At 49.0% G+C, this 24,678-nt stretch overlaps 1 protein-coding gene across 1 annotated transcript in view; it reads left to right on the top strand.

Annotated features, from left to right (window-relative positions):
• The window catches only part of XRN2 (5'-3' exoribonuclease 2), a 117,785-nt gene that overhangs the window by 44,703 nt on the left and 48,404 nt on the right, over nucleotides 1-24,678 (top strand). Inside the window, exons 16-17 of the mRNA XM_069768927.1 lie at nucleotides 16,875-16,954; nucleotides 24,275-24,410. Of these exons, the coding sequence (XP_069625028.1) occupies nucleotides 16,875-16,954; nucleotides 24,275-24,410 (216 nt within the window). The remainder of the gene's footprint in view (nucleotides 1-16,874; nucleotides 16,955-24,274; nucleotides 24,411-24,678) is intronic.

The following is a 24,678-nucleotide window of genomic DNA, read 5'->3' as shown; positions in this document are numbered from 1 at the left end:
CTGAATTTTCATCAGGATAAGGTGGTGTTGAGAACATCCCCGTCCTTTCTACCGAAAGTTGACTCCTCTTTTCATCTCACTGAGATTGTTTTTCTGTCACTCTGTCCGGCACCAGTACATCGCATCGAGAAGGCCCTTCACACACTGGATTTAGTGAGAGCTCCTAGGAGATACGTCTCGCGGACAGCATCTTTCCGCAGGTCAGATCCCCTGTTCGTGCTCCCGGAAGGACCAAGGAAAGGGTTTTCCGCTTCCAAGGCTACAATAGCCAAATGGTTTCGTTCGGCTATTCAGGAGTCCTAAGGAGTCAGAGGTGATTCTCTCCCAGCAGGGATTAGGGCTCATTCCGCTCGGTCAGTGGGTGCGTCTTGGGCCATCCGGCACCAAGCTTCGGCAGCCCAAGTTTGCAAAGCTGCGACCTTGGTCCAGCCTGCATACGTTTACAAAACATTACCATATTCACTCTCCGGCTTCGGCAGATGCGACCGTTGGCAGACGAATTTTGCAGGCGGCAGTGTCACATCTGTAACTTGTGGTTACAAGGAGCAATTGCAGTTGATTGTTTCCCACCCAGGGACTGCTTTAGGACACCCCATGGTCCTGTGTCCCCCAATGAGGCGTAGGAGAAATAGGGAATTTTGTGTACTCACCGTAAAATCCTTATATCCGAGCCAATCATTTGTGGAAACAGCACCCACCCTGTTAGCCTATTGGCTTTGGTTTCTGTGTTGACTTGGTTTTGACAGTTCATCCTTGTTAAATGTTAAGGTACCTTCACACATAACGATATTGTTAACGATATCGTTGCTATTTGTGACGTAGCAACGATATCGTTAATGAAATCGTTGTGTGACAGCGACCAACGATCAGGCCCCTGCTGGGAGATCGTTGGTCGCTGAATAAAGTCCAGAACTTTATTTCGTCGCTGGACTCCTGCTGACATCGCTGGATCGGCGTGTGTGACACCGATCCAGCGATGTCTTCACTGGTAACCAGGGTAAACATCGGGTAACTAAGTGCAGGGCCGCGCTTAGTAACCCGATGTTTACCCTGGTTACCATGCTAAAAGTAAAAAAAAACAAACACTAGATACTTACCTACAGCCGTCTGTCCTCTGCACTCCTCCTGTACTGGCTGTGAGCCGGAAAGCAGAGCGGTGACGTCACCGCTCTGCTTTCCGGCTGACCGACGCTCACAGCCAGTGCAGGAGGAGTGCAGAAAAGCAGAGCGCAGCGCTGGAGGACAGACAGCTGTAGGTAAGTATCTAGTGTTTGTTTTTTTTTACTTTTAGCATGGCAACCAGGGTAAACATCGGGTTACTAAGCGCGGCCCTGCGCTTAGTTGCCCGATGTTTACCCTGGTTACTGGCATCATTGGTCGCTGGAGAGCGGTCTGTGTGACAGCTCTCCAGCGACCAAACAGCGACGCTGCAGCGATCCGGATCGTTGTCGGTATCGCTGCAGCGTCGCTTAATGTGAAGGGGCCTTTAAGCTCCTACTGCTTTGTTACCGAACTGGTTCACTTACAGACAGCAGGAGGGTGTATACTGCAGGGGAGGAGCTATTCTTCCTGTATTTGCTTAGTGTCCTCCTAGTGGCAGCAGCATAACACCCATGGTCCTGTGTCCCCCAATGATTGGCTCGGAGAAAGGTATTTTTGTGCACTCATCGTAAAATCCTTACTATGTTTGGCTGCTGTGACACTCTAAAAGGCGCTTTTTATTGCAAAAAATAGTTTTTGCATCACCATATTTTGAGAGCTATAATTTTTCCATATTTTGGCAGACAGTCAAAATATGAGGCTTGTTTTTTGGGGGGGTGAGTTGATTTTATTGGTACCATTTTCAGACACATGACATTTTTTGATCGCTTTCTATTCCGATTCTTGTGAGGCAGAATGAACAAAAACATATATATATTTTATTTATTTTTTTTGTCGCTTTTACGCAAATATTTTGTAGACAAAATTATTTTGCATCTCTTTATTCTGAGAGCTGTAACTTTTTTTTTCTTTCTCCTTCGCCTCATTGGGAGACACAGGACTATGTGCACGGCCGGACTGGCAATTCTGGCAAATGCCAGAAGGGCCTGTTTGTTCGTGGGCTGCCTTCTCTGCTACGTTGTTAGCAGAATTTGTGTTCTCAAGACCCCCATACTGTTAAGCTTTGTGAAGGAGCACCGTGTCGCTGACTCCGTAACTTACCCCAGCAGGCCATGGGTATCATTAGAAATATTGGTCTTGTAGCAAATCTTGCTTTCTTCCATCCAGGGTAATATTAGTAATATATCCCCATCTGGTGCTTGTGGGCGGTGACAGCAATGGCCTGTGTGATTTCAAATGCCAGGGCTGAATTTCAGCCCCAGTCCGTACCTGCCTGTGTGTTATGCTGCCTACCACTAGGAAGACACTAAGAAAACTTGAACAAAATTAGCTCCTCTGCAGTATACACCCTCATGCTGGCTGTAATCAAACCAGATCTTGCCTAGTGTCCGTAGGAGGCACTTGGATCTGGGATTCAGACCCCAACGGTATTTTACTTTTTTCGTTCATGAAACGAAGGGACGACGGACCTCTTCAGGGGTCCGATCTCCCCGAATCATCAACATGTGGGAGCGCTGATTGTCTCCTCCTTGTACCGCCTCCTGCACCGTTTCTTTGCCATGCCTGGGCTCGCTTTAGGGGCGACGGGTCCCTATCTCCCCACACCACCAACGGATGGGAACACGGAGTGTCGCCTCCATGTACGCCCTACCGGAGCCAAGCTACAGCCGGACAATAGCCCTCACCCATCCCTAGGGATTGAACCCACGGATGTACAGATGCCCCCATTGGCGTCCGTGCAGCCCCCACTGCATCACCACTGACCGAAAGCGGATGATGGAAGGAGGCAGCCTGTCCCCCTCCACCTCCCTAACAAAGGGATGGTGGATTGAGTGGCCTAAGAAGCACAGCACTTTTTTATCTCTGCTACATCTGCGCTGCAGCACCTGACAGTGAGAAGGTCTGGGCACCTGGTGGGGGGTTTCTCTCGATGTCTGGCGGCATTTTCGCAGCTTCCGCGCTTCCCTCTCATCGTGCGTCGGCTGGAGCATGAAATTTAGTCCCCGGCTTTTGGCCGGACTAAACCACGGTTCTTTCCTTCCTCCGCCCACTGCCCAAAATGGAGTCCCTGGCTTCGGCCAGGACTAGGTCCGACTGTGCCCTTAATTCCGCCCACAGGGGTGGTCCTTTGTGTGCTTCAGGCGCTTCTCATTCCAAACGAGAAGTGCCACTGTATACTCAGTGGCCATCTTGGACACGTGTGGGGGCTGCATTTTTCCTATGTGGTGTCTGGCACAGCAGAGCGGGCAGGAACAGCAATAAAGAGCGTGCACAAGGGACATCATCCATTTTTTTTTTTTAATTCAAATAAATTTTTATTAAGAATAACAAGATAAATGACATGTTACATTCTCATTTTCAATACAATGCTTTCCCCCCCTTCAAACATTCCCCTTCAATCCCACCACCCCCCAACCCCACCCAACAAAGCAGCTCACCTTGCTTAGCACTTCCATCATTAGACCTATATACTATCTAATCCCTCAGCCAATAATATAAGCCACATTTAACATTACCATTAATTAGGAACCTTAAAGGGAACCTGTCACCCCGAAATTCGCGGGTGAGGTAAGCCCACCGGCATCAGGGGCTTACCTGCAGCATTCTGTAATGCTGTAGATAAGCCCCCGATATTACCTGAAAAAGGAGAAAAAGACGTTATATTATACTCACCCAGGGGCAGTCCCGCTGCTGGTCAGGTCGTATGGGCGTCTCTGGTCCGCTGCGGCGCCTCCTATCTTCATTACAAGACGTCCTCTTCTGATCTTCAGCCACGGTACCGGGGCATGCATACTTTGCTCTGCCCTCTTGAGGGCAGAGGATAGTACTGCAGTGCGCAGGCGCCGGAAAGGTCAGAGGCCCGGCGCCTGCGCACTGCAGTACTTTGTCTGCCCTCAACAGGGCAGAGCAAAGTACGCCTGCGCCGGAGCCGTGGCTGAAGATCAGAAGAGGACGTCATGGAAAGAAGATAGGAGGCGCCGCAGCGGACCGGAGACACCCGTTTGACCTGACCAGCAGCGGGACCGCCCCTGGGTGAGTATAATCTAACGTCTTTCTCCTTTTTCAGGTAACATCGGGGGCTTATCTACAGCATTACAGAATGCTGTAGATAAGCCCCTGATGCCGGTGGGCTTACCTCACCCGCGATTTTCGGGGTGACAGGTTCCATTTAATTAACTCTCCCTCTATAATACCCCTATCCCATAGCAATCCACGGAGACCACATTTTATTGAACATTTCGATTTTCCCTCTTTTTTTATAAAACCCCTTTTCCAGTGTCAGACCCTGCTTCACATACTGGAAGAATTCTCCTCTTGACGGCGGTTCTTCCCTAATCCAATTTCGATCTATTACCTTCCTAGCCATGTATAACAATCTGGCAATAGCTATCTTTAGGTTGTTATCCACTCCAATCTCATCCACACATCCCAACAAGCACACTACTGGATCTCTTGGCACCTTACATCCATACGCACCTTCCATACGACTGAAAACTACCAACCAAAAAGCAACCAGTCTCGGACACGTCCACATCATATGGAGTATATCAGCATCTGCAGTTTTACACCTCGGGCATTCAGAATCATCACGCAAACCAGCCTTATATAGCACCATCGGTGACTTATAAACCCTGTGTATCACATAGAGCTGTGACATTCTATACGGTTCGCTCAGTGACAATCGTGGGACCCATTCTAGCAGACTCCCAAGTCTCATTCTCCATTGGACCCAGATCCCTCTCCCACTTAGCTCTCGCCATTATTGGAAACCCCAATAGGAAAGTATGCAACAGATCTTTATACAAAGTAGATATGACTCCCCCAGTAGTCCCTTCATTACACACATACTCCAGTACTATATCCCTCTGAATTCCAATACCTCCGTTTCTACTCTGAGCTCCAAAAGCATGCCTTATCCGCAAATACTGAAATTCCCCCACAGTCCCAAGACCAAATTCCGCCTGTAATTGGGAAAATGATTTCAATTCACCTCGCTCAATTATTTGATACACATACTGAATCCCTTTGCCCAGCCATTCTGTCAGTACCCCCAGTGCCTCAAACTCCTGTAAGTTGCTGTTATGCCATAGCGGTGAGAATCTAGTCAAATCCGTGACCCTCCGTATATGTCTCAGCCTAACCCACAGCCTGCGTATCAACCACACAGTCGGGTATAATTTTCCCCAGAGCCCCCAGGGATCCATCCTCCAAACATTGTTCTACTGGCCTTCTTTTTGTCACCACTTCCATCAGCCGCTGTACCGCCCCAGATGACCCTTCATGCGCCCAGCCTTTTAAATGCTGACCCTGGGCTGCAAGAAAATATATTTCAGGGTTAGGCAGTGCCAGTCCCCCATCTTCCTTGGGTCGCTGAAGTGTCTCCAGTTTGATACGCGGATGCTGTCTTCCCCCATATTAAATTCCTGAACAGAGTTAATCTGTCTAAATCTCCTGCGTGGTATCCAAACTGGCGCATTATGAAGAATATACAGTATTTTTGGCATCAAAATCATTTTAATAAGATTCACCCTACCTACCACAGATAAATGCAGTTTAAGTCAAGCATCCGCTTTCGCTTTAAGAACACCTAAGATTGGAGTCAGATTTCTATGTATATAGTCAGTAACAGGCATAGATACCCATATTCCAAGGTACTTAAATTGGCTAGTCACCCCCAGTCGCCCATCCTCCAGTGGCTCCCCACCATCATCATCCACCTTAAACAAGACAGACTTACTCCAGTTTATCCTAAGTCCCGACACCGATCCGAAACGCTCAATAATCCCAATAGCTCCCTCCAAGGACGTACCCGGGTCAGCCAGAAAGAGCAGAATGTCATCCGCATACAACGCCACCCTTTCTTTAATCATCCCATATTTAAACCCAGTCACCTCATCAGACCGTCGAAGCTTAGCAGCCAGTGGTTTCACAGCCAGAGCAAACAAAAGAGGAGAGAGTGGACACCCCTGTCTCGTCCCTCTAGCCAGTTGTATGATTCGTGATAACTCCCCATTTACCCTAACCCTAGCCATCGGCATCGAGTACATCAGTCGAATCCAGGATATGAACTGCGGTCCAAACCCCATATTCCGAAGCACCTGCCAGAGATATCCCCACTCCACACTATCGAACGCCTTATGAGCGTCTAAAGATGCAATAACTCTCTGGCCACAGTTGTCGGATCTGAGTTGCAAATTCATATACAGCCTTTGTAAGTTGATCGCAGTGGACATATCAGGCATAAAGCCAGACTGGTCTGAGTGCACCAGGCTGGAAATAACACTTGTCAACCTCATCGCCAACACCTTAGCCAGAAGTTTAACGTCTGTAGTAAGCAAGGAGATTGGCCGATATGAATCCGGCTGTGTCGGGTCCTTCCCCTCCTTAGGAATCACCACTATTATGGCCTCCCGCATAGCTGCCGGTAGACGACCGCCACTCCAAGCCTCCTCCAGAAGTACCCTTAATTTAGGGATCAGCACTTCCCCAAAGTTTTATAAATTTCAGCAGGAAATCCATCTACGCCAGGTGCCTTCCCATTAGCCATAGACTGCAGTGCCCGACCCAACTCCTCCTCCGTGATGGGAGCTTCCAAATCTTCTCTATCTATGTCACTCAGCCTTGAGAGCTCCAATTCCTCAAGGAACGCCACAGTGTCCTCCACCGACCCATCTACCTGAGAGGAATATAGGTCCACATAAAAATCCGCAAAAATGTCCAAAATCTCTGAAGTCTCAGAGACAGCCACACCGCTCCCCGATACCAAAGAATGAACAAAGGAAGTGTCTCTCTGGGCAGAAGCCACCATCGATAGCAAATGACCCACAGATTCGCCCTCCTGTTAAAAAGCCAAATTCATGAATTCCCTCTTCCTTTCAGCCTTACCTAGCAATACCTCCTCCAACTGACTCTGAGCTGCCTTTAGCCTCCTCCCAGCTTCCGGAGTACCCGCTATTACCATCTCATCCTCGGCTATCCTCAGCCCATCAACCGCCAACCTCTCTGTCTCTCTCGATTTCCTCTTACACCTGCTAATATCCCTGAACAGCAGTCCCCTCAAGTACGCCTTCAAGGCTTCCCACACAGTAAGAACATCTACACTTCCCTCGTTAATCTCAAAAAATTCCACCAACTCCTTCTTAATCTTCTCCAAGTCTATACTGTGTAGCCAATTAGGGTGAATTTTCCACTCCCTCCTGCTCCCGGTCCGTGTCCCCACCGGCCGAAATTCCACCTCAACTGGATTATGGTCCGAGAGAGCCCTAGGCAAATATCTCACGTCCCTTACCATCGTATCCAGTAAACGGTTACCCAGTGCCAGATCAATACTAGACAAAGTACCATGAGCTGGCGAGTAGCATGAGTACGCCCTTTCCCAAATATGTCTAACTCTCCATAAATCAATCATACCTACTTCCCGGACATAAATCCCAAACGTAGTGATATGTCCCCCTGTTCTATAAGGGACATCATCCTTGGTGGAGCACAAGACACAGGACCTGGGTAAGCTACAAAAGTGAGCTTAACCCCTTCTCTGCAGTACACTTCTCTGAGTAGTGGGGTATCAAAGGTACACTGTCACAGCCTAAAGCAAGGAAGGCTAACAAAAGTGTTTTTTGCCTCATGTACCATTTGCAATTATCCATTACCTCGGGGCCATAATACCCCTTTCTGCGCAGCCTGTGACCCGGCATGCTTCCAGGAGCCCTCCACTAATGCCGACCCTAGTGGACCTAGTCCCCCTGAGTGGGCTACGTTTCTGGCAATAGTCTCTGAGACCCCTCCTCAAGTCAGGGTGCCCTTTTACCTGGTACGGAAAGCTCCCCTTCTGTACGGGAACAGTCAGTCAGCAGAGGTTCCCTAGGAAGATCCTCACAAGTTTCTAGGAAGCGGACCCATACCACGTCCTTCACGCACTCTCGTGCTTCGGGGGTCCATGAGTCCCATTTCCCACTCCCCCTCTGAAGGGGTTCGCATCGACCACGACTCAGAATGAGAGTCAGACGTCTCCGTAGACCCGGACTCGCAGGAGTATCAGGTGACGGTAGATACTCATCGAGGCAGTCAACAAGACTCTTAGGGTGGGGGAAGACTCTCCCGCTATACCAGATCATGCGGTGTCCTTCAAAAGGGCTAAACGTCTCAATAGGGTTTTTGTCAATCATCTGAGTTTACGGACATTGTTCAGAAACCTAGGAATTGGCCGGACAAATGTTTCACTGGGCAGAAGCCCCTTGAATCAAGATATCCCTTTGCTCCTGATCTAAGGAAGAACTGGATAGAGATTCCAGCCAATTTTGCTTTCAAAAAGTCAAATGGTGCTCCCTCCCTTCTGAGCTCTGCCGTACGCCCAGTGGTTTTACCCCACATATTGGGCATCAGCGTACTCTGGACAAATTGGACAACAGCTTTTGGGGTCCAATTTCTCCTGTTACCTTTGTGAAAATAAAAAATTGCAGGCTAAAAAATTATTTTTGAGGAAAAGAAAAGATTTTTTTATTTTCACGGCTCTGCGTTATAAACTTCTGTGAAGTACTTGGGGGTTCAAACTGCTCACCGCACATCTAGATAAGTTCTTTAAGGGGTCTAGTTTCCAAAATGGTGTCACTTGTCAGGGGTTTCCACCGTTTAGGCACATCAGCGGCGCCCCAGACGAGACAGTGTTCGATGTCAATTTCGGCCAATTCTGCATTGAAAAAGTCAAACGGCGCTCCTTCTCTTCCATCTCTGCCATGCGCCCAAACAGTGATTTACCCCCACATATAGGGTATCGGCGTACTCGGGACAAATTGCACAACAAATTTTGATGTTTGTTTTCTCATCTTACACTGGTGAAAATAAAAAAAAATTGCTTCAGTTCCTGTGAAGCAGGTAAAGGGTTGATAAACTTCTTAAATGTGGTTTTGAGCACCTTGAGGAGTGCAGTTTTTAGAATGCTGTCACTTTTGGGTATTTTCTGTAATGTACACCCCTTAGTGACTTTAACTGTGAGATGGTCCCTAAAAAAATGGTTTTGTAAATTTTGTTGTAAAATTGAGAAGACCCTGGTCAACTTTTAACCCTTAACTTCCTAACAAAAAAATTGTTTCCAAAATTGTGCTAATGTAAAGTAGACATGTGGGAAATGTTGTTTATGAAGTATTTTGTGCGACATCTCTGATTTAAGGGCATAAAAATTAAGTTTCAAAATTTCTAAATTTTAACATTTTTGGGCCATATTTCCATTTATTTTATATAAACGCAAGACATATCAAACAAATTTTACCACTTACATGCAGTACAATATGTCACGCAAAAACAATCTCAGAATCCGCAGGATCCATTAAAGGGAACCTGTCACCCCCCCCCCCCCAGGCGTTTTAACTAAGAGCCTCCTTGTGCAGCACTAATGCTGCATTCTGTCAAGGTGGCTTTTAGTTTGGGTCCCTGCAAACGTTGAAATAATTGCTTTTATAATGTGACCCTCATACCCGATTTTCAGTGGGGCATGTCTTCTCACCCTGACAAAAACGCCTCCCAGCCGTCATTCGGGGGTGCCGCCTCCATTTCCTTCATGAATGTCCCCGGCGCCTGCGCTGTAAGTTTGAAGGGCAGCGCAAACTGTCAAGGGAGTGAAGCATCTGGCCCGTTGGATGTCCAAAGGCCAATTATTTCTCTATCGCCTTTCATTGGGGGACACAGGAACCATGGGTGTATGCTGCTGCCACTAGGAGGCTGACACTATGCAAATAAAAAAGTTAGCTCCTCCTCTGCAGTATACACCCTACCGACAGGAAGTAGGATATTCAGTTTAGCTTAGTGTCAGTAGGAGGTGGACACGGGTCTTTCATTAGACCCTTATCTACCTCAATGTGCGTCGTTCCTTTTCAGGTTTTCCGGAGGGATACAGGGTGAACAGTCACACCTGTATTCCCACTATGCGGACTATGAGTACGGCGTGTACTGCCACCCCGTATCCTCATAGATCCCTCTCCAGGACCATGATCCTGGCACACATGCGTGCTCAGAAGTCCGGTCCTGGCTCCGTCCCCCACCCACTCGCCCACCAGAGCCTGTCGGTCGGAGGAGACGAGGACGTCCATCTCCAGCTCCACGGACGTCTAATACCTTCAGGGCTTCAGGTTAGTAACGGACGGCGTGGGATGTTTAGGTGAGTATTCCCTTCCCACCGATCCCCCTATCCCTCGGTCTCTCTTCAAAGACAATCATGGGGGGGTCCCTGCGGATTCCCTGTTACAGGGGCGATCTTTGGACGTCTCTTTATTGGGACGTTTTCCACACTGCGACAATTTTTTCCTCTGTGCGGCGCCCTGTAGGCAGCCGCGCTGCCGTTTCTACGGCTGCATTTTCCCCCTGACCTGGCGGTTTGCGCGGCAGCTGCGCCGCTTCATGCTCGGCGGCCGCACCTTTACAGGCAGCGGCTCTGCCTTGTCTGCGGCCGTACCTTTATTCCAGGCAGCCGCGCCGTTTACTCCGGCGGCCGCACAGTTTGCTCCCCAGCGGCCGCACAGTTTTCCTAACCGGCGGCCGCAGTGTTTCCTCTCCGGCGGCCGCGGTGTTTCCTCTCCGGCGGCCGCGGTGTTTCCTCTCCGGCGGCCGCGGTGTTTCCTCTCCGGCGGCCGCGGTGTTTCCTCTCCGGCGGCCGCGGTGTTTCCTGACCGGCGGCCGCAGGGTTTCCTGACCGGCGGCCGCACGGTTTCCTTCACCGGCGGCCGCACGGTTTTTCTAACCGGCGGCCGCACCGCTTTCTGGTCCCGTGGCCCTCTCCGGCGCCCTCCAGCTTCTAATTTAGGTCCCGGCTTCTCCCGGGGCCTACTCTCGGCCGTGACTCCGCCCACTTCCTGCGTTCTCGGGCGGGCTTTTTTCCCGCCCGGCTTTCTCGACTAGCTCCGCCTCCCGGCGCCATCTTGGTGCTCCTGGCCAGGCAATTAACCCTGCCCACTACCTCCGTATTCTCGAACCAGGAACGCCTTATGCCCCCCTCCAAAGTGCGTGAATCCCGGCGTCCTCCTCACTTGCGGTCGCCTCAGCCCCACAGCTGGTCCCGGACAGGAGAGTTCCAGAGGTCTGCTCCTTCTGCCTGCACCGTCTGCCTGCACCCCTGCCTTTAAGGACCACCGAAGCGCATCACCTGCCGTGAGTAGCTCTGCTCTGCAGTCTGACACTCTCTGCCCTTCTGTCCCCTAACCTTCTGGTCTCCGCTATGTCCGTCCTGCAGCAACCCGATTGATCCCCGGCCGATCCGCCCGTGAGTGACACCCCCATCCCAGGCTGGGCCTCCTCTCTGTCTCAATCGGTGGCCAATTTAACATAGGTGTCTCAAACCCTGGTGTCCATGCTGGATCGGTTACCCCTGCAGACCCCCGCAGTAGCCACCGGGTCGCAGGAAGCTCCGTCCAAGCCCTCCAAGGCTAGCTGCAAAAGGTCCAGACAGGAACGCCGGTCTGAGTCCTCTTCTCGCTCCATCTCGCCACTCGGTCCTCCCCTGCGGTCGGCGTCCTCCCGATCCTCCTCCGCTGAATCAGGCGAGGCTTTCTCTGATGCGCCTTCGAAGGATAATTTGGGGCCGGATTCGAACCAAATCGCTAACATGAGGGATATGGTTCAAAGCCTCATTGGAACAACCAATCAGACCTGTGGCATCGAAGATTCCTCTACGAAACCCGCAGATCAGGCGGTTTCGTTTAGACGGTCTAAACTACCTCCCAAGGTATTTGTTCCTCATCCTGAATTCGTGGAGTTTCTGGCCAGAGAAAGAGCGAATTCGACCAGACGTTCTCAAAGAGACAAGCGTCTTGGAGTCTCCGGATCTCATTGCCAACCGGAATGAGAGGCGTTAGAGAACGACCTCTCCCCCTGTGGATCCATCGGCTGCTAGACTTGCCGCCAACACAGTCCTTACGCTGTCCGGTGGGCGGCTCTGAAAGATTCCATCGATAGGATCATGGAATTCTTCGTGAAGTCGGCTTTCGAAACTGCCTCATCATCCCAATGCCCGGCTTTGGCTTCCAGTTGGGTTTCGAAGTCTGTATCCGAGGGGCTAAACAACTCCGTTGGGGCATTCAAGCTTGAGCTCCGTCAGGCCGGCTGGCGGAACTTGCCACCCAGATTACTCATGACGGGGAATAATTTGTTCCCTGGAGGTCGCGTCTTCTGCCGCACAGGCGCCCAGTAATGTTGTTGCCAGCTGTCGCGCTGTTTGGCTCAAGAGTCATCGAAGAAGTCCCTTACTAGCCTGCCTTTCCAAGGCTCACGTCCTTTCGGTTCCAAGCTGGACCAAATTATTAAGGACGCCACTGGTGGCACCAGTCCCCTTCTCCAGACCTCACCTACTTCCCCTTAGGCGGCTACTTTGGTCTTTTTGACCTTTTTCGTAGTTTTGCGGCATCAGATTCTTCTTCGCAACTGCAGAGTCCACAGGCACGTTAAGAGAAGAAGGTATTCTTCGGCTCACTCTTTCCTGGCGTGCCCGCTACTCCTAAGGTGGATTCTCCAGGTCCAGGACTGGAAGTTCCACCTAGGCATGACCCATGACTAGACCACAGCCCGTTTCTCAGACTGGGCAATCGTCTCCTGTTCTTCAGGGACGTCTGGGTCTCCTCAGTAGAGGTCGCATGGGCCAGGGCTCTTGTTCCCTCTAGATACAAAATCTTAATTTCACGGTCCTGGGATCGTTTTCTTCAAATCCCAACCTCCAAGAGACCCCGCTCTAGTCCCGGGTTTCTTTACTGCCATTGCTTCCCTCCTTAAATCCGGGGTAATCGTTCCCGTCCCAGAACAGGAACGGTTCACTGGCTTCTATTCGAATCTTTTTGTACTGACAGAGGACGACAAGGTTCGTCTCAGTCCGGATCTCAATTGCTGAACAAGAAGTTTCGTCGGAGACACTTCAGGACGATATTCCCTCGTTCAGTAATCGCCTCCATGAAGGCTCAGGAATTTCGGTTTCAGGCTCCCGAAAGTCTATCCATCTTTTCCGACATTCTATCCATTGCGGGTGGCTCGTCAACAGGAAGAAGTTCCGTCTTGTTCAGCGCCTCGTATCTCCGGGACTGTTCTTCGACACTTGTCGGACCAGAGTCTAACTTCCCGAAGACAGGATATCCCTCCTTTGTCAGGAAGTTCGCTTGCTCCAGGGTTCTCGGCTCCCCTCCTTTCCGATGGGCCTTAAAGGCTCTAAGGAGGTCGGTTGCAACATCGGAAGCAATTTTCCCTTCGCCCGTTTCATTCAAGACTTCTTCAGCAGGCTATTCTATCACAGGGGACAGGTCTGTCTTCTCCCTGCATCGTCCGATCCGGCTTTCTCCCGGGTCAAATGGTTCCTCGACTGGTGGCCGAGGTCACTTCTCTTATCCCAGAGTAGATCCTTCACAGCATATCCTTCCTTCCAGTTCCATGGCAGGTGGTGACGACGGACGCCAGCCCGCTCGGCGGAGGCGCGGGGCTTTGTCTCCTGTTCTTTCAGGGTTGTTGGTCAGCGCAGGAGTCCTCTTTGCCGATCAATGTCCTCGAGTTCCGGATCATCTTTCTGTCTTGCCTTCACTGGGTAAGGATTCTCGGCAGCCTGCCAATTCGAATCCAGACAGACAATGACACAGCTGTGGCATACGTCTACCACCAGGGGTGGACTTGGCGTTCTCTGGCCTCGGCCGAGATTCCAGGATCCTCCTTTGGACAGAAGCAACGGTCCTGGTGAGCTCCGCAGGGCATGTCCCCGGCGTGGACATTTAGCCCGCCGACTTCCTCGGCTGCGAGGGCCTCGCGGCAGGGGAATGGTACTTCAGGAGGTTTCCTGTCAGATTGCTCTTCGATGGGGGACTCCAGAGGTGGTCCTCATGGCGTCCCGATTGAACAGGAGGTCCCTCGGGTCGGCCAGGGTCCCGTGATCCTCTCACAGTGGTGTTGTCACTCTGGCCATTCCTCGGTCGCAGTTCGGGCTCCCCTATCGGTTCCCACGCCTTCTCTTGCTTTCCAAGCTGTCGAAGAAGATCAAGGCTGATGGGTGGTCTTGGTTTGCAGACATCGCCAATCTTCTCGCGGACACCCCTTGTGTCTTCCAAACGGACCCGTTATGCTGTCTCAGGGTCCGATCTGCCACCCGAATTATCGGTCGCTCAGTTTAACGTCGTGGCTGTGGACTCCACAGTTCTAAGAGCGTCCGGCCTTTCGGCCCAGATGAGTCACTCTATAATCCAGGCTGGGAAGCCTTCGTCTTCTTCCAGGATCTACTATCGTACCTGGAAGGCTTACTTTCGTTGATGTGAGTCCAACCGCTTTTCACCTATGTCCTTTTTCCCTGCCTTCCATTTGGTTTTTCCTTCAGGCAGGACTGGATTCGGGCTTCGTTCTCAGTTCCCTAAAGGGCCAGTTTCCTGCGCTCTTCTTCTCTTTTAAGAAGACGTTATCTTCTCAGCCACAGGTTAAGACCTTCCTTCAAGGAGTAGCCCACGCTGTCCCTCCGTACAGGGCCTCTGTGGATTCATGGGATTTTAAGGTTGTGTTGGTCATTCTTAGGGGTTCCCCCCTTAAAGCCTCTCCGGGAGCTTTCCCTGTCAGTTCTATCTCGGAAGGTGGCTTTTCTCAGGTCCATCTCTTCGATCCGCCGCGTTTTTGAGTTGGCGGCCATTTCTTGCCGACCTCTTTTCTTGATTTTCCACCAGGACAAGGTGGTCCCAGGCCTCCGCCTTCCTTCCTTCCTTTCTCGAGGTGGTTTTCATCTTTCCACCTCAACGAGGACATCGTTCTACCTTTCCTTTTGTCCAGCTCCGACTCATCCTCTGGAGTGATTGTTGAACAGGCTGGGACTCGTCAGGGCAGTGAGGATCTCCCTGGCTAGCACAGCCACTTTCCGAAAGATGGAATCTCTTTTCGCCATCCCTGATGGCATGCGTAGAGGCCTGCCGGCTTCCAAGGCAACTATTGCTCGCTCTATCTGAACGGCAATTTTGGAAGCTTACCGGGTCAAGAACAAGAGTGTCCCCTCCTGAGATAAAGACTCACTCTACCCGGGCAGTCGGCGCTTCCAGTGCGGTACGTCATGGGGTTTTCGCCGATGGCTTTGCAAAGCGACAACCTGATCTTCCATCCACACATTTTGCCGAACTACGGCGGACTCCAGCCTGGGCAGAAGGATCCTGCAGGCGGCAGTGGTGAGTCCTCGGACCTGATGGAAGTCTGTTTTTCCCACCCCAGGGACTGCTTTGGGACGTCCCATGGTTCCTGTGTCCCCCAATGAAAGGTGATAGAGAAAACAGGATTTTTGGTTGCTTCCCGTAAAATCTGTTTCTCGGAGCCTTCATTGGGGGACACAGCACCCTCCCAAGTTGAACAGCTCTGTTTACTGTATACGTTTGAGTTCTTTGAACACTCTTTGAGCGTTTGAATCTGTTAATCTATAGAGCGCCGTAGAATTTGTTGACGCTAGTAGATAAAGTTTATTATTATTATTATTCTTTCTCTTTTACACGTTTCTTCTCCTACTGCTTTCTCACTAACTGAATATCCTACTTCCTGTCGGTAGGGTGTATACTGCAGAGGAGGAGCTAACTTTTTTATTTGCATAATGTCAGCCTCCTAGTGGCAGCAGCATACACCCATGGTTCCTGTGTCCCCCAATGAAGGCTCCGAGAAACAGATTTTACGGTAAGCAACCAAAAATCCTGTTTTTGTTCTCCAGGAGCTAAACTACTTCTACAGCTGTCTCAGCACCTCTTATCAAAGACACACCAGCATTCTGCTGAGTGTTCCTGTATACTGGCGAGTTGGGGGACATGGCTGTTGACCAAGTGATCATTCAGCAGTCTATTTAATGTGTATGAATTCTCAGGAATTAATCTTTACAGTTGCAAAATTACAGGGAACCTGTCAACACCCCCCCCAACCCCCCCCGCGTTTCTAACTAAAAGAGCTGTAAGTTTGAAGGGCAGCACAAACTGCGCATGCCTGAAAAAAAACTCACAGCGCAGGCGCCGGGGACGTTCAGGAAGGAAATGGAGGAGGCGCCCGGAGGCCCTGAGTGATGGCTGGGAGGCGTTTGTGTCAGGGGGGAAAAAAAACATGCCACCCTGACAAATTCAGGTATGATGGGCACATTATAAAAGCAATTATTTCAGCGTTTGCAGGGACCAGAACTAAAAGAGCCACCTTGACAGAATGCAGCATTAGTGCTGCACAAGGTGGCTCTTTTAATTTAAAGACACCTGGGGGGGGGGGGGGGGGGGGGGTTGTGGCGGGGGTGACAGGTTCCCTTTAAAGTGTTCCAGAGTTATAACCTCATAAAATGACACTGGTCAGAATTGTAAAAATTGGCCCGGTCATTAAGCTGCAAATTGGCTCCGTCACTAAGGGGTTAAATAAACTATACATATTTGGTATCTGTGTACTCGTACTGACCTGGGGGATTGTTTTTCCAGGTCTCTTTTTTTTTTTTTTTTTACAATATGGTGAACATGGTAAAAAAAAAAAAAGCTCAAAAAACATTTTTTTGGGGGTGATTTCACCCCACTTGGAATTTTTTTCCCGGTTTTCTAGTACCCTATATGGTAAAATCAATTATCATTCAAAAGTATAGCTCGTCGTGCAGAAAAAACCCTAAGTCCTCATATGGCTTTATGGGCGTGGATTTAAAAACCTTATGGCTCTTGAAAGGAGAGGAAAAATGGCCATGGCGTGAGGGGGTTAAAGTAATACTCTAGCATAGAAACGTCAGTTTCAGGCCTGTTTATGTGGACAGGAGACGCATGTGTTTTATTTCTGCATATCCTCTCCTTTAGAATTCGAGCACCCATCCTGGAGGAACAAAGAGAAAAGCGGAGGACAGTGACAGTGAGCCCGAGCCAGAAGATAATATCAGGTGAAGCCATTATTTTATGTATCACTTTGTTAGCAAATTGCTAAATTTGAGTAGAGACTAATGAATGCCATTTAGCTTATGGCAGCGGTGCCTTTGGATAATTTTCTATGATCTTTTTATCCAGCAGTAATTAATATGGAGAGTAACAATATTCAGTAAATTCCAGAGAGATGAGTAAGCTAAAGCTGTTAAATCCAAGTATCTAGATTAGTATGCACGCTGGCTTTCTTTCTTTATGCCACTTTTCCCTTTGAGACCGGGTGCTGCATTGGCGAGGCTTTGAATGATTTTGATTTGATTATGTGATCTGAATACCAGTGTCATTCCTGATGAATATTAACCCTTACTTTTAGTTGCTGTAAGTGTGGCACATTAGCGGATCTCAATGGGTTGTCTGTTTAGCACTCCTATTGTGCCGCTTTGATCTTTTAGGCTCAAAAATTGTACTTCAGAAATATAATTGTGCAGGTGTCCCATTAACATCTAGCACGTGGCTCCCGTGGTTGTTTTGGTTATATTTGGCTGATTATTTTCCTTTTGATGGGAATGAATAGTAAAGTAAATGTGTGGATATCACTATATTGCTTTCATCCGTCACATTGCTTGTGCTTGAGATGTTGTATTTGACATTACATTGGTCAGGCCTTGTTAAAATGGCATTGTTCTTTTATCTTTTAAATGCAGTTGTATGGCTAGCCCAATTCTTTTCTTACAGAGCTGAACATGGCATTTTATGTATGCTGCCATTGATGTGCTTGGAACCGCAGGGTTGTATTTCCTGCCTCTCTCCATGTATTTCACTGCTGGGATCAATTTTCTGCTCCGTTGTTGTATGTTGTAAAGTTACGGAGGCATTTTCTGCAGTTCTTTGTTATTTTGAGCTGTTGATTACGGGTGAAGTGCGAATTTGTGATACTTTTTAAATTTTTTTTTTTTTTTTTTAGTTGAGGCTGCAGTTCTTATCCTGTGATGTTGCTTGTTAGGCACTGCTTTGGAGGCATGTGACTCGGCATTATCACGGTGCATTATGCTGACCGCCATTGGTGATGCTTCTGCTTTACTATGGTTTGGTTGTGATGTTGCTTGTAAGGCACTGCTTTGGAGGCATGTGACTCGGCATTATCACGGTGCATTATGCTGACCGCCATTGGTGATGCTTCTGCTACACGATGGTTTGGTTGTGATGTTGCTTGTTAGGCACTGCCTTGGAGGCATGTAACTCGGCATTATCACGGTGCATTATGCTGACTGCCATTGGTGATGCATCTGCTTCACTATGGTTTGGTTGTGATGTTGCTTTTTATGCACTGCCTTGGAGGCATGTAACTCGGCATTATCACGGTGCATTATGCTGACTGCCATTGGTGATGCATCTGCTTCACTATGGTTTGGTTGTGATGTTGCTTTTTATGCACTGCCTTGGAGGCATGTAACTCGGCATTATCACGGTGCATTATGCTGACTGCCATTGGTGATGCTTCTGCTTCACTATGGTTTGGTTGTGATGTTGCTTTTTATGCACTGCCTTGGAGGCATGTAACTCGGCATTATCACGGTGCATTATGCTGACCGCCATTGGTGATGCTTCTGCTTCACTATGGTTTGGTTGTGATGTTGCTTGTAAGGCACTGCTTTGGAGGCATGTCACTCGGCATCATCACACTGCATTATGCTGACCGCCATTGGTGATGCTTTTGCTTCACTATGGTTTGGTTGTGATGTTGCTTGTTAGGCACTGCTTTGGAGGCATGTAACTCGGCATTATCACGCTGCATTATGCTGACTGCCATTGAGAAACCATGATCTAGGCCACCTTACTCCAGTCCGGGGTCCTAGATGTACGGCCCCTGAGGCTATGAACTGTGGCCTGCAGAGGATAGGAGCTTTCGAGATCTCCTCGGGACAGCAGAGATGAAGGAAGAGCATGCCTGTTCTCCTTATGCCGGAGCACGTTGAGAGGGGAATATGGAGAGGAGGATTATTTAAAAAAAAAACAAATTTTTAACCTTATACAGCATGTATAGTGCGATACTGGCACACAAGCAGGACCGACACCTATGTCAGCTGTACATCATAGTTGTCACATTACTGCCATGGCCACTATAGTTGTTGGCACCAATCATGGTTGTTTTAGCTACTGGGGTCAATAGTGACAGCGGTGTATAGATGATTATTTGAGTTGGGGAGCGCCCTCTGTTAAGCCCATCGGTACCCCGCGACCATGTGGTGCTGGTTGTTGCCCAGGCAATCTGAGGCCATGTAAAGGCTTTCATGTCAGCCAGCTATGGTGGCCGGTAAGGCCCTGTAATAAAGCAGGCCTAACAAGCCAAGTGTCAGTGTAAGTCTGCCGTCACACTAGCAGTATTTGGTCAGTATTTTACATCAGTATTTGTAAGCAACAACCAGGAGTGGAACAATTAGAGGAAAAGTATAATAGAACCATATGCACCACTTCTGTATTCATCACCCACTCCTGGTTTTGGCTGAGAAATGCTAATGTAAAATACTGACCAAATACTGCTAGTGTGACGGCAGCCTTAGGCTATGTGCACACATTCAGGATTTCTTGCAGAAAATTCATGAGAATTCCGGACATTTTCTTCAAGTAATCCGCAAGAAAACCGCATGCGTTTTTGCCGCGATTTTGCCGCGTTTTTGCCGCAGTTTTTTCCGGACACTTCCCAATGCATTTTGGAGTGGGAAATCCGCAAAAAAAAGGAAAATTAATGAACATGCTGCGTTTTTTGCCGCGATGCGTTTTTTTCATTTTCAAACATGCGGAATTCATTCTAAATGATGGGATGCTTATTGTATGCGGGTTTTTTTGCGGTTTTATAGCGTTTTTATCGGGAAAAACCGCGAAAAAAACGTGAAAAAAACGCAACGTGTGAACACAGCCTACACTGACAGATCTAATATTGTGTGGCACAGAAGAATTGCAAGATAATAGATCAGCAATTAGGTAAAAGTTAAAGCCCCATTTAGAGACAAAGTATAAAAGAACGAAAAACATTGAGCATATTTCTGAAATGCACTAAAAATGTAGCCCTTTCCTTGTATTGATACACAAAAAAAGTGATCAATCGCATGGGGAAAAAAATAACCGAAAACTTCATCATGTCCAAAGAAAGCGGCCCATTAATTTTAAATAATTATGTGCCGCCGTAGATTTGTGTATGTATGTATATACACACACACACACACACACACACACACACACACACACACACACACACACACACACACACATACAGTTAGGGCCAGAAATATTTGGACAGTGACACAAGTTTTGTTATTTTAGCTGTTTACAAAAACATGTTCAGAAATACAATTATATATATATAATATGGGCTGAAAGTGCACACTCCCAGCTGCAATATGATAGTTTCCACATCCAAATCGGAGAAAGGGTTTAGGAATCATAGCTCTGTAATGCATAGCGTCCTCTTTTTCAAGGGACCAAAAGTAATTGGACAATGGACTCTAAGGGCTGCAATTAACTCTGAAGGCGTCTCCCTCGTTAACCTGTAATCAATGAAGTAGTTAAAAGGTCAGGGGTGGATTCCAGGTGTGTGGTTTTGCATTTGGAAGCTGTTGCTGTGAGCAGACAACATGCGGTCAAAGGAACTCTCAATTGAGGTGAAGCAGAACATCCTGAGGCTGAAATAAAGAAAAAATCCATCAGAGAGATAGCAGACATGCTTGGAGTAGCAAAATCAACAGTTGGGTACATTCTGAGAAAAAAGGAATTGACTGGTGAGCTTGGGAACTCAAAAAGGCCTGGGCGTCCACGGATGACAACAGTGGTGGATGATCGCCGCATACTTAATTTGGTGAAGAAGAACCCGTTCACAACATCAACTGAAGTCCAGAACACTCTCAGTGAAGTAGGTGTATCTGTCTCTAAGTCAACAGTAAAGAGAAGACTCCATGACAGTAAATACAAAGGGTTCACATCTAGATGCAAACCATTCATCAATACCAAAAATAGACAGGCCAGAGTTAAATTAGCAGAAAAACACCGAAGCCAGCTCAGTTCTGGAAAAGTATTCTATGGACAGATGAGACAAAGATCAACCTGTACCAGAATGATGGGAAGAAAAAAGTTTGGAGAAGAAAGGGAACGGCACATGATCCAAGGCACACCACATCCTCTGTAAAACATGGTGGAGGCAACGTGATGGCATGGGCATGCATGGCTTTCAATGGCACTGGGTCACTTGTGTTTATTGATGACATAAGAGCAGACAAGAGTAGCCGGATGAATTCTGAAGTGTACCGGGATATACTTTCAGCCCAGATTCAGCCAAATGCTGCAAAGTTGATTGGACGGCGCTTCATAGTACAGATGGACAATGACCCCAAGCATACAGCCAAAGCTACTCAGGAGTTCATGAGTGCCAAAAAGTGGCACATTCTGCAATGGCCAAGTCAATCTCCAGATCTAAACCCAATTGAGCATGCATTTCACTTGCTCAAATCCAGACTTAAGACGGAAAGACCCACAAACAAGCAAGACCTGAAGGCTGCGGCTGTAAAGGCCTGGCAAAGCATTAAGAAGGAGGAAACCCAGCGTTTGGTGATGTCCATGGGTTACAGACTTAAGGCAGTGATTGCCTCCAAAGGATTTGCAACAAAATATTGAAAATAAAAATATTTTGTTTGGGTTATGTTTATTTGTCCAATTACTTTTGACCTCCTAAAATGTGGAGTGTTTGTAAAGAAATGTGTACAATTCCTACATTTTCTATCAGATATTTTTGTTCAACCCTTCAAATTAAACGTTACAATTTTCACTTGAATTCTGTTGTAGAGGTTTCATTTCAAATCCAATGTGGTGGCATGCAGAGCCCAACTCGCGAAAACTGTGTCACTGTCCAAATATTTCTGGCCCTAACTGTACATACATACACATACTAGCTATTGAACCCGTTCTACGCCAGGGTGGCTAGCATCTATATTGGTTTATAGTCTCCATCCTGGTATGTGCTGCTCCATCCTGCGTCCCCATCCTGTCATGAGCTGCTCCATCCTGCGTCCCCATTCTGAAATGTGCTGCTCCATCCTGCGTCCCCATCCTGTCATGTTCTGCACCCATCCTGCGCCCCCATTCTGTCATGTGCTGCACCCATCCTGCACCCCCATTCTGATATGTTCTGCACCCATCCTGCGCCTCCATTCTGACATGTTCTGCACCCATCCTGCGCCCCCATTCTGTCATGTGCTGCACCCATCCTGTGCCCCCATTGTGACATGTGCTGCACCCATCCTGCGCCTCCATCCTGTCATGTGCTGCTCCCATCCTGTGCCCCGTTCTGTCATGTGCTGCTCCCATCCTGCGCCCCTGTTCTGTCATGTGCTGCTGCCATCCTGTGCCCCCGTTCTGTCATGTGCTGCTCCCATCCTGCGCCCCTGTTCTGTCATGTGCTGCTGCCATCCTGTGCCCCCGTTCTGTCATGTGCTGCTCCCATCTTGCGCCCCTGTTCTGTCATGTGCTGCTCCCATCTTGCGCCCCCGTTCTGTCATGTGCTGCTCCCATCTTGCGCCCCCATTCTGTCATGTGCTGCTCCCATCTTGCGCCCCAATTCTGTCATGTGCTGCTCCCATCCTGTGCCCATGTTCTGTCATGTGCTGCTCCCATCTTGCGCCCCCATTGTCATGTGCTGCTGCCATCCTGCGCCGTTCTGTCATGTGCTGCTCCCATCCTGCGCCACCATTCTGATATGTTCTGCACCCATCCTGCGCCTCCATTCTGACATGTTCTGCACCCATCCTGCGCCTCCATTCTGACATGTTCTGCACCCATCCTGCGCCTCCATTCTGACATGTTCTGCACCCATCCTGCGCCCCCATTCTGTCATGTGCTGCACCCATCCTGCGCCTCCATTCTGACATGTTCTGCACCCATCCTGCGCCTCCATTCTGTCATTTGCTGCTCCCATCCTGTCATGTGCTGCTGCCATTCTGTGCCCCCGGTCTGTCATGTGCTGCTCCCATCCTGCGCCCCCCGTTCTGTCATGTGCTGCTCCCATCCTGCGCCCCTGTTCTGTCATGTTCTGCTCCCATCCTGCGCCCGTTCTGTCATGTGCTGCTCCCATCCTGCGCCCGTTCTGTCATGTGCTGCTCCCATCCTGCTCCCGTTCTGTCATGTGCTGCTCCCATCCTGCGCCCGTTCTGTCATGTGCTGCTCCCATCCTGCTCCCGTTCTGTCATGTGCTGCTGCCATCCTGCGCCCCAGTTCTGTCATGTGCTGCTCCCATCCTGCGCCCCCGTTCTGTCATGTGCTGCTGCCATCCTGCGCCCGTTATGTCATGTGCTGCTCCCATCCTGCGCCACCATTGTATTATATGCCCCCATAAGATGCTCCATTATATATGCCCCGTATGCTGCTGCCATATATATATATATATATATATATATATAAAAAAAAAATACCATACTCACCTATGGTCGCTGGGTGCCGAGTGCTGGGGGCCTGAGCAGGCGGGGACACCGGCGCGCTGTGGGGGTCAGGTGTTGGAGTCACCGCTAGCTCAGGCCCCCAGTACTTGCTATACTCACCTGTCTGTCCCATTCCAGTGCTGCGCGCCGCCATCTTCCGGCTTCTCTGGCTGTGACTGTTCAGTCAGAGGGCGGCGCCGGCGCTCATTAAGCGCGTCATCGCGCCCTCTGAACTGGGAACGTCACAGCAGAGGACCCGGGAGATGGAGCCGCACGCAGCGCTGGAACGGGGGACAGGTGAATATACTTACCCTCCTGGCGGTCCCTGATTCTCCGGTGGAGATTGCGGTGTGCGTTCAGTGTTTACGCATACTGCGATCTCCTGGGAGCGTCACTCTGTGAGGCCCAGACTGCGCCGGCGCTTGCGCAGTCTATAAAGGCTTCGGACAGAGTGATGCTCCCAGCGTTATATTATAGATATATATATATATACATCATTGAAAATAAAACCAAAAAACACTCTAGTAACAGAACTATGAATCTCATACTCCTTGATCCTGCCTGTTTAGGTATTTTTTTTTTTTTTTTTTTATGTCTAAAGTACTGACAAATACCACAGTCATCTATTTTTCCCTTCTAATGTTAGCATGTGTGAATAAGATAATGGGGTTTGGCAGCTTTCTGTGTCGCTGGGAGGGATGAGGTTTGCTACGACAAAAGTTCCTTCAATGCTCCGCAGCCCTGGATGAGGCAACCTAACAACCAGTCATTGGATCTGTCCCCAGTTTGTCATGGAGTGCTTGGATCCTCCCTTCACTTTAGAGCTCATTCTAGAGTTATACAATGTGTCCAGCGTCTGACATCTTGTCATTTTTGCAGGTTATGGGAGGATGGATGGAAACAGCGCTACTATAAAAACAAGTTTGATGTTGACTCCTCCGATGACAGGTTTCGACGCAAAGTTGTGCAGTCCTATGTTGAGGGTCTGTGCTGGGTGCTCCGATATTATTACCAGGTACGTGTTAATGCTAAGCACACCTATTATACAAGCTTGTCAGGCTGCTCTGCGGCAATGGGAATCTACTTTGGAAACATGGCTGTCTTCAGATTGAGCACACACCAGCTCTTCTCCGCATGTCAGTAGGGTGAACAGACAAAATTGCAAAGAATTACAATTATTTAATAAGTGCTGGCAAGCTGTCAAAGGAACAGTCAGCCGCTCGGCCTGCAATATTGTGAAGTTACATGAAGTGCAGTGTAATTGAAGTGATCAGTGTCTGATG

This window comes from Ranitomeya imitator, chromosome 5 (genome assembly GCF_032444005.1).
Source record: "Ranitomeya imitator isolate aRanImi1 chromosome 5, aRanImi1.pri, whole genome shotgun sequence".
Classification (NCBI taxonomy): Eukaryota; Metazoa; Chordata; class Amphibia; order Anura; family Dendrobatidae; genus Ranitomeya; species Ranitomeya imitator.
The sequence above is the reverse complement of the archived record's forward strand: the minus strand, read 5'-3'. Positions and strand labels throughout refer to the sequence as shown.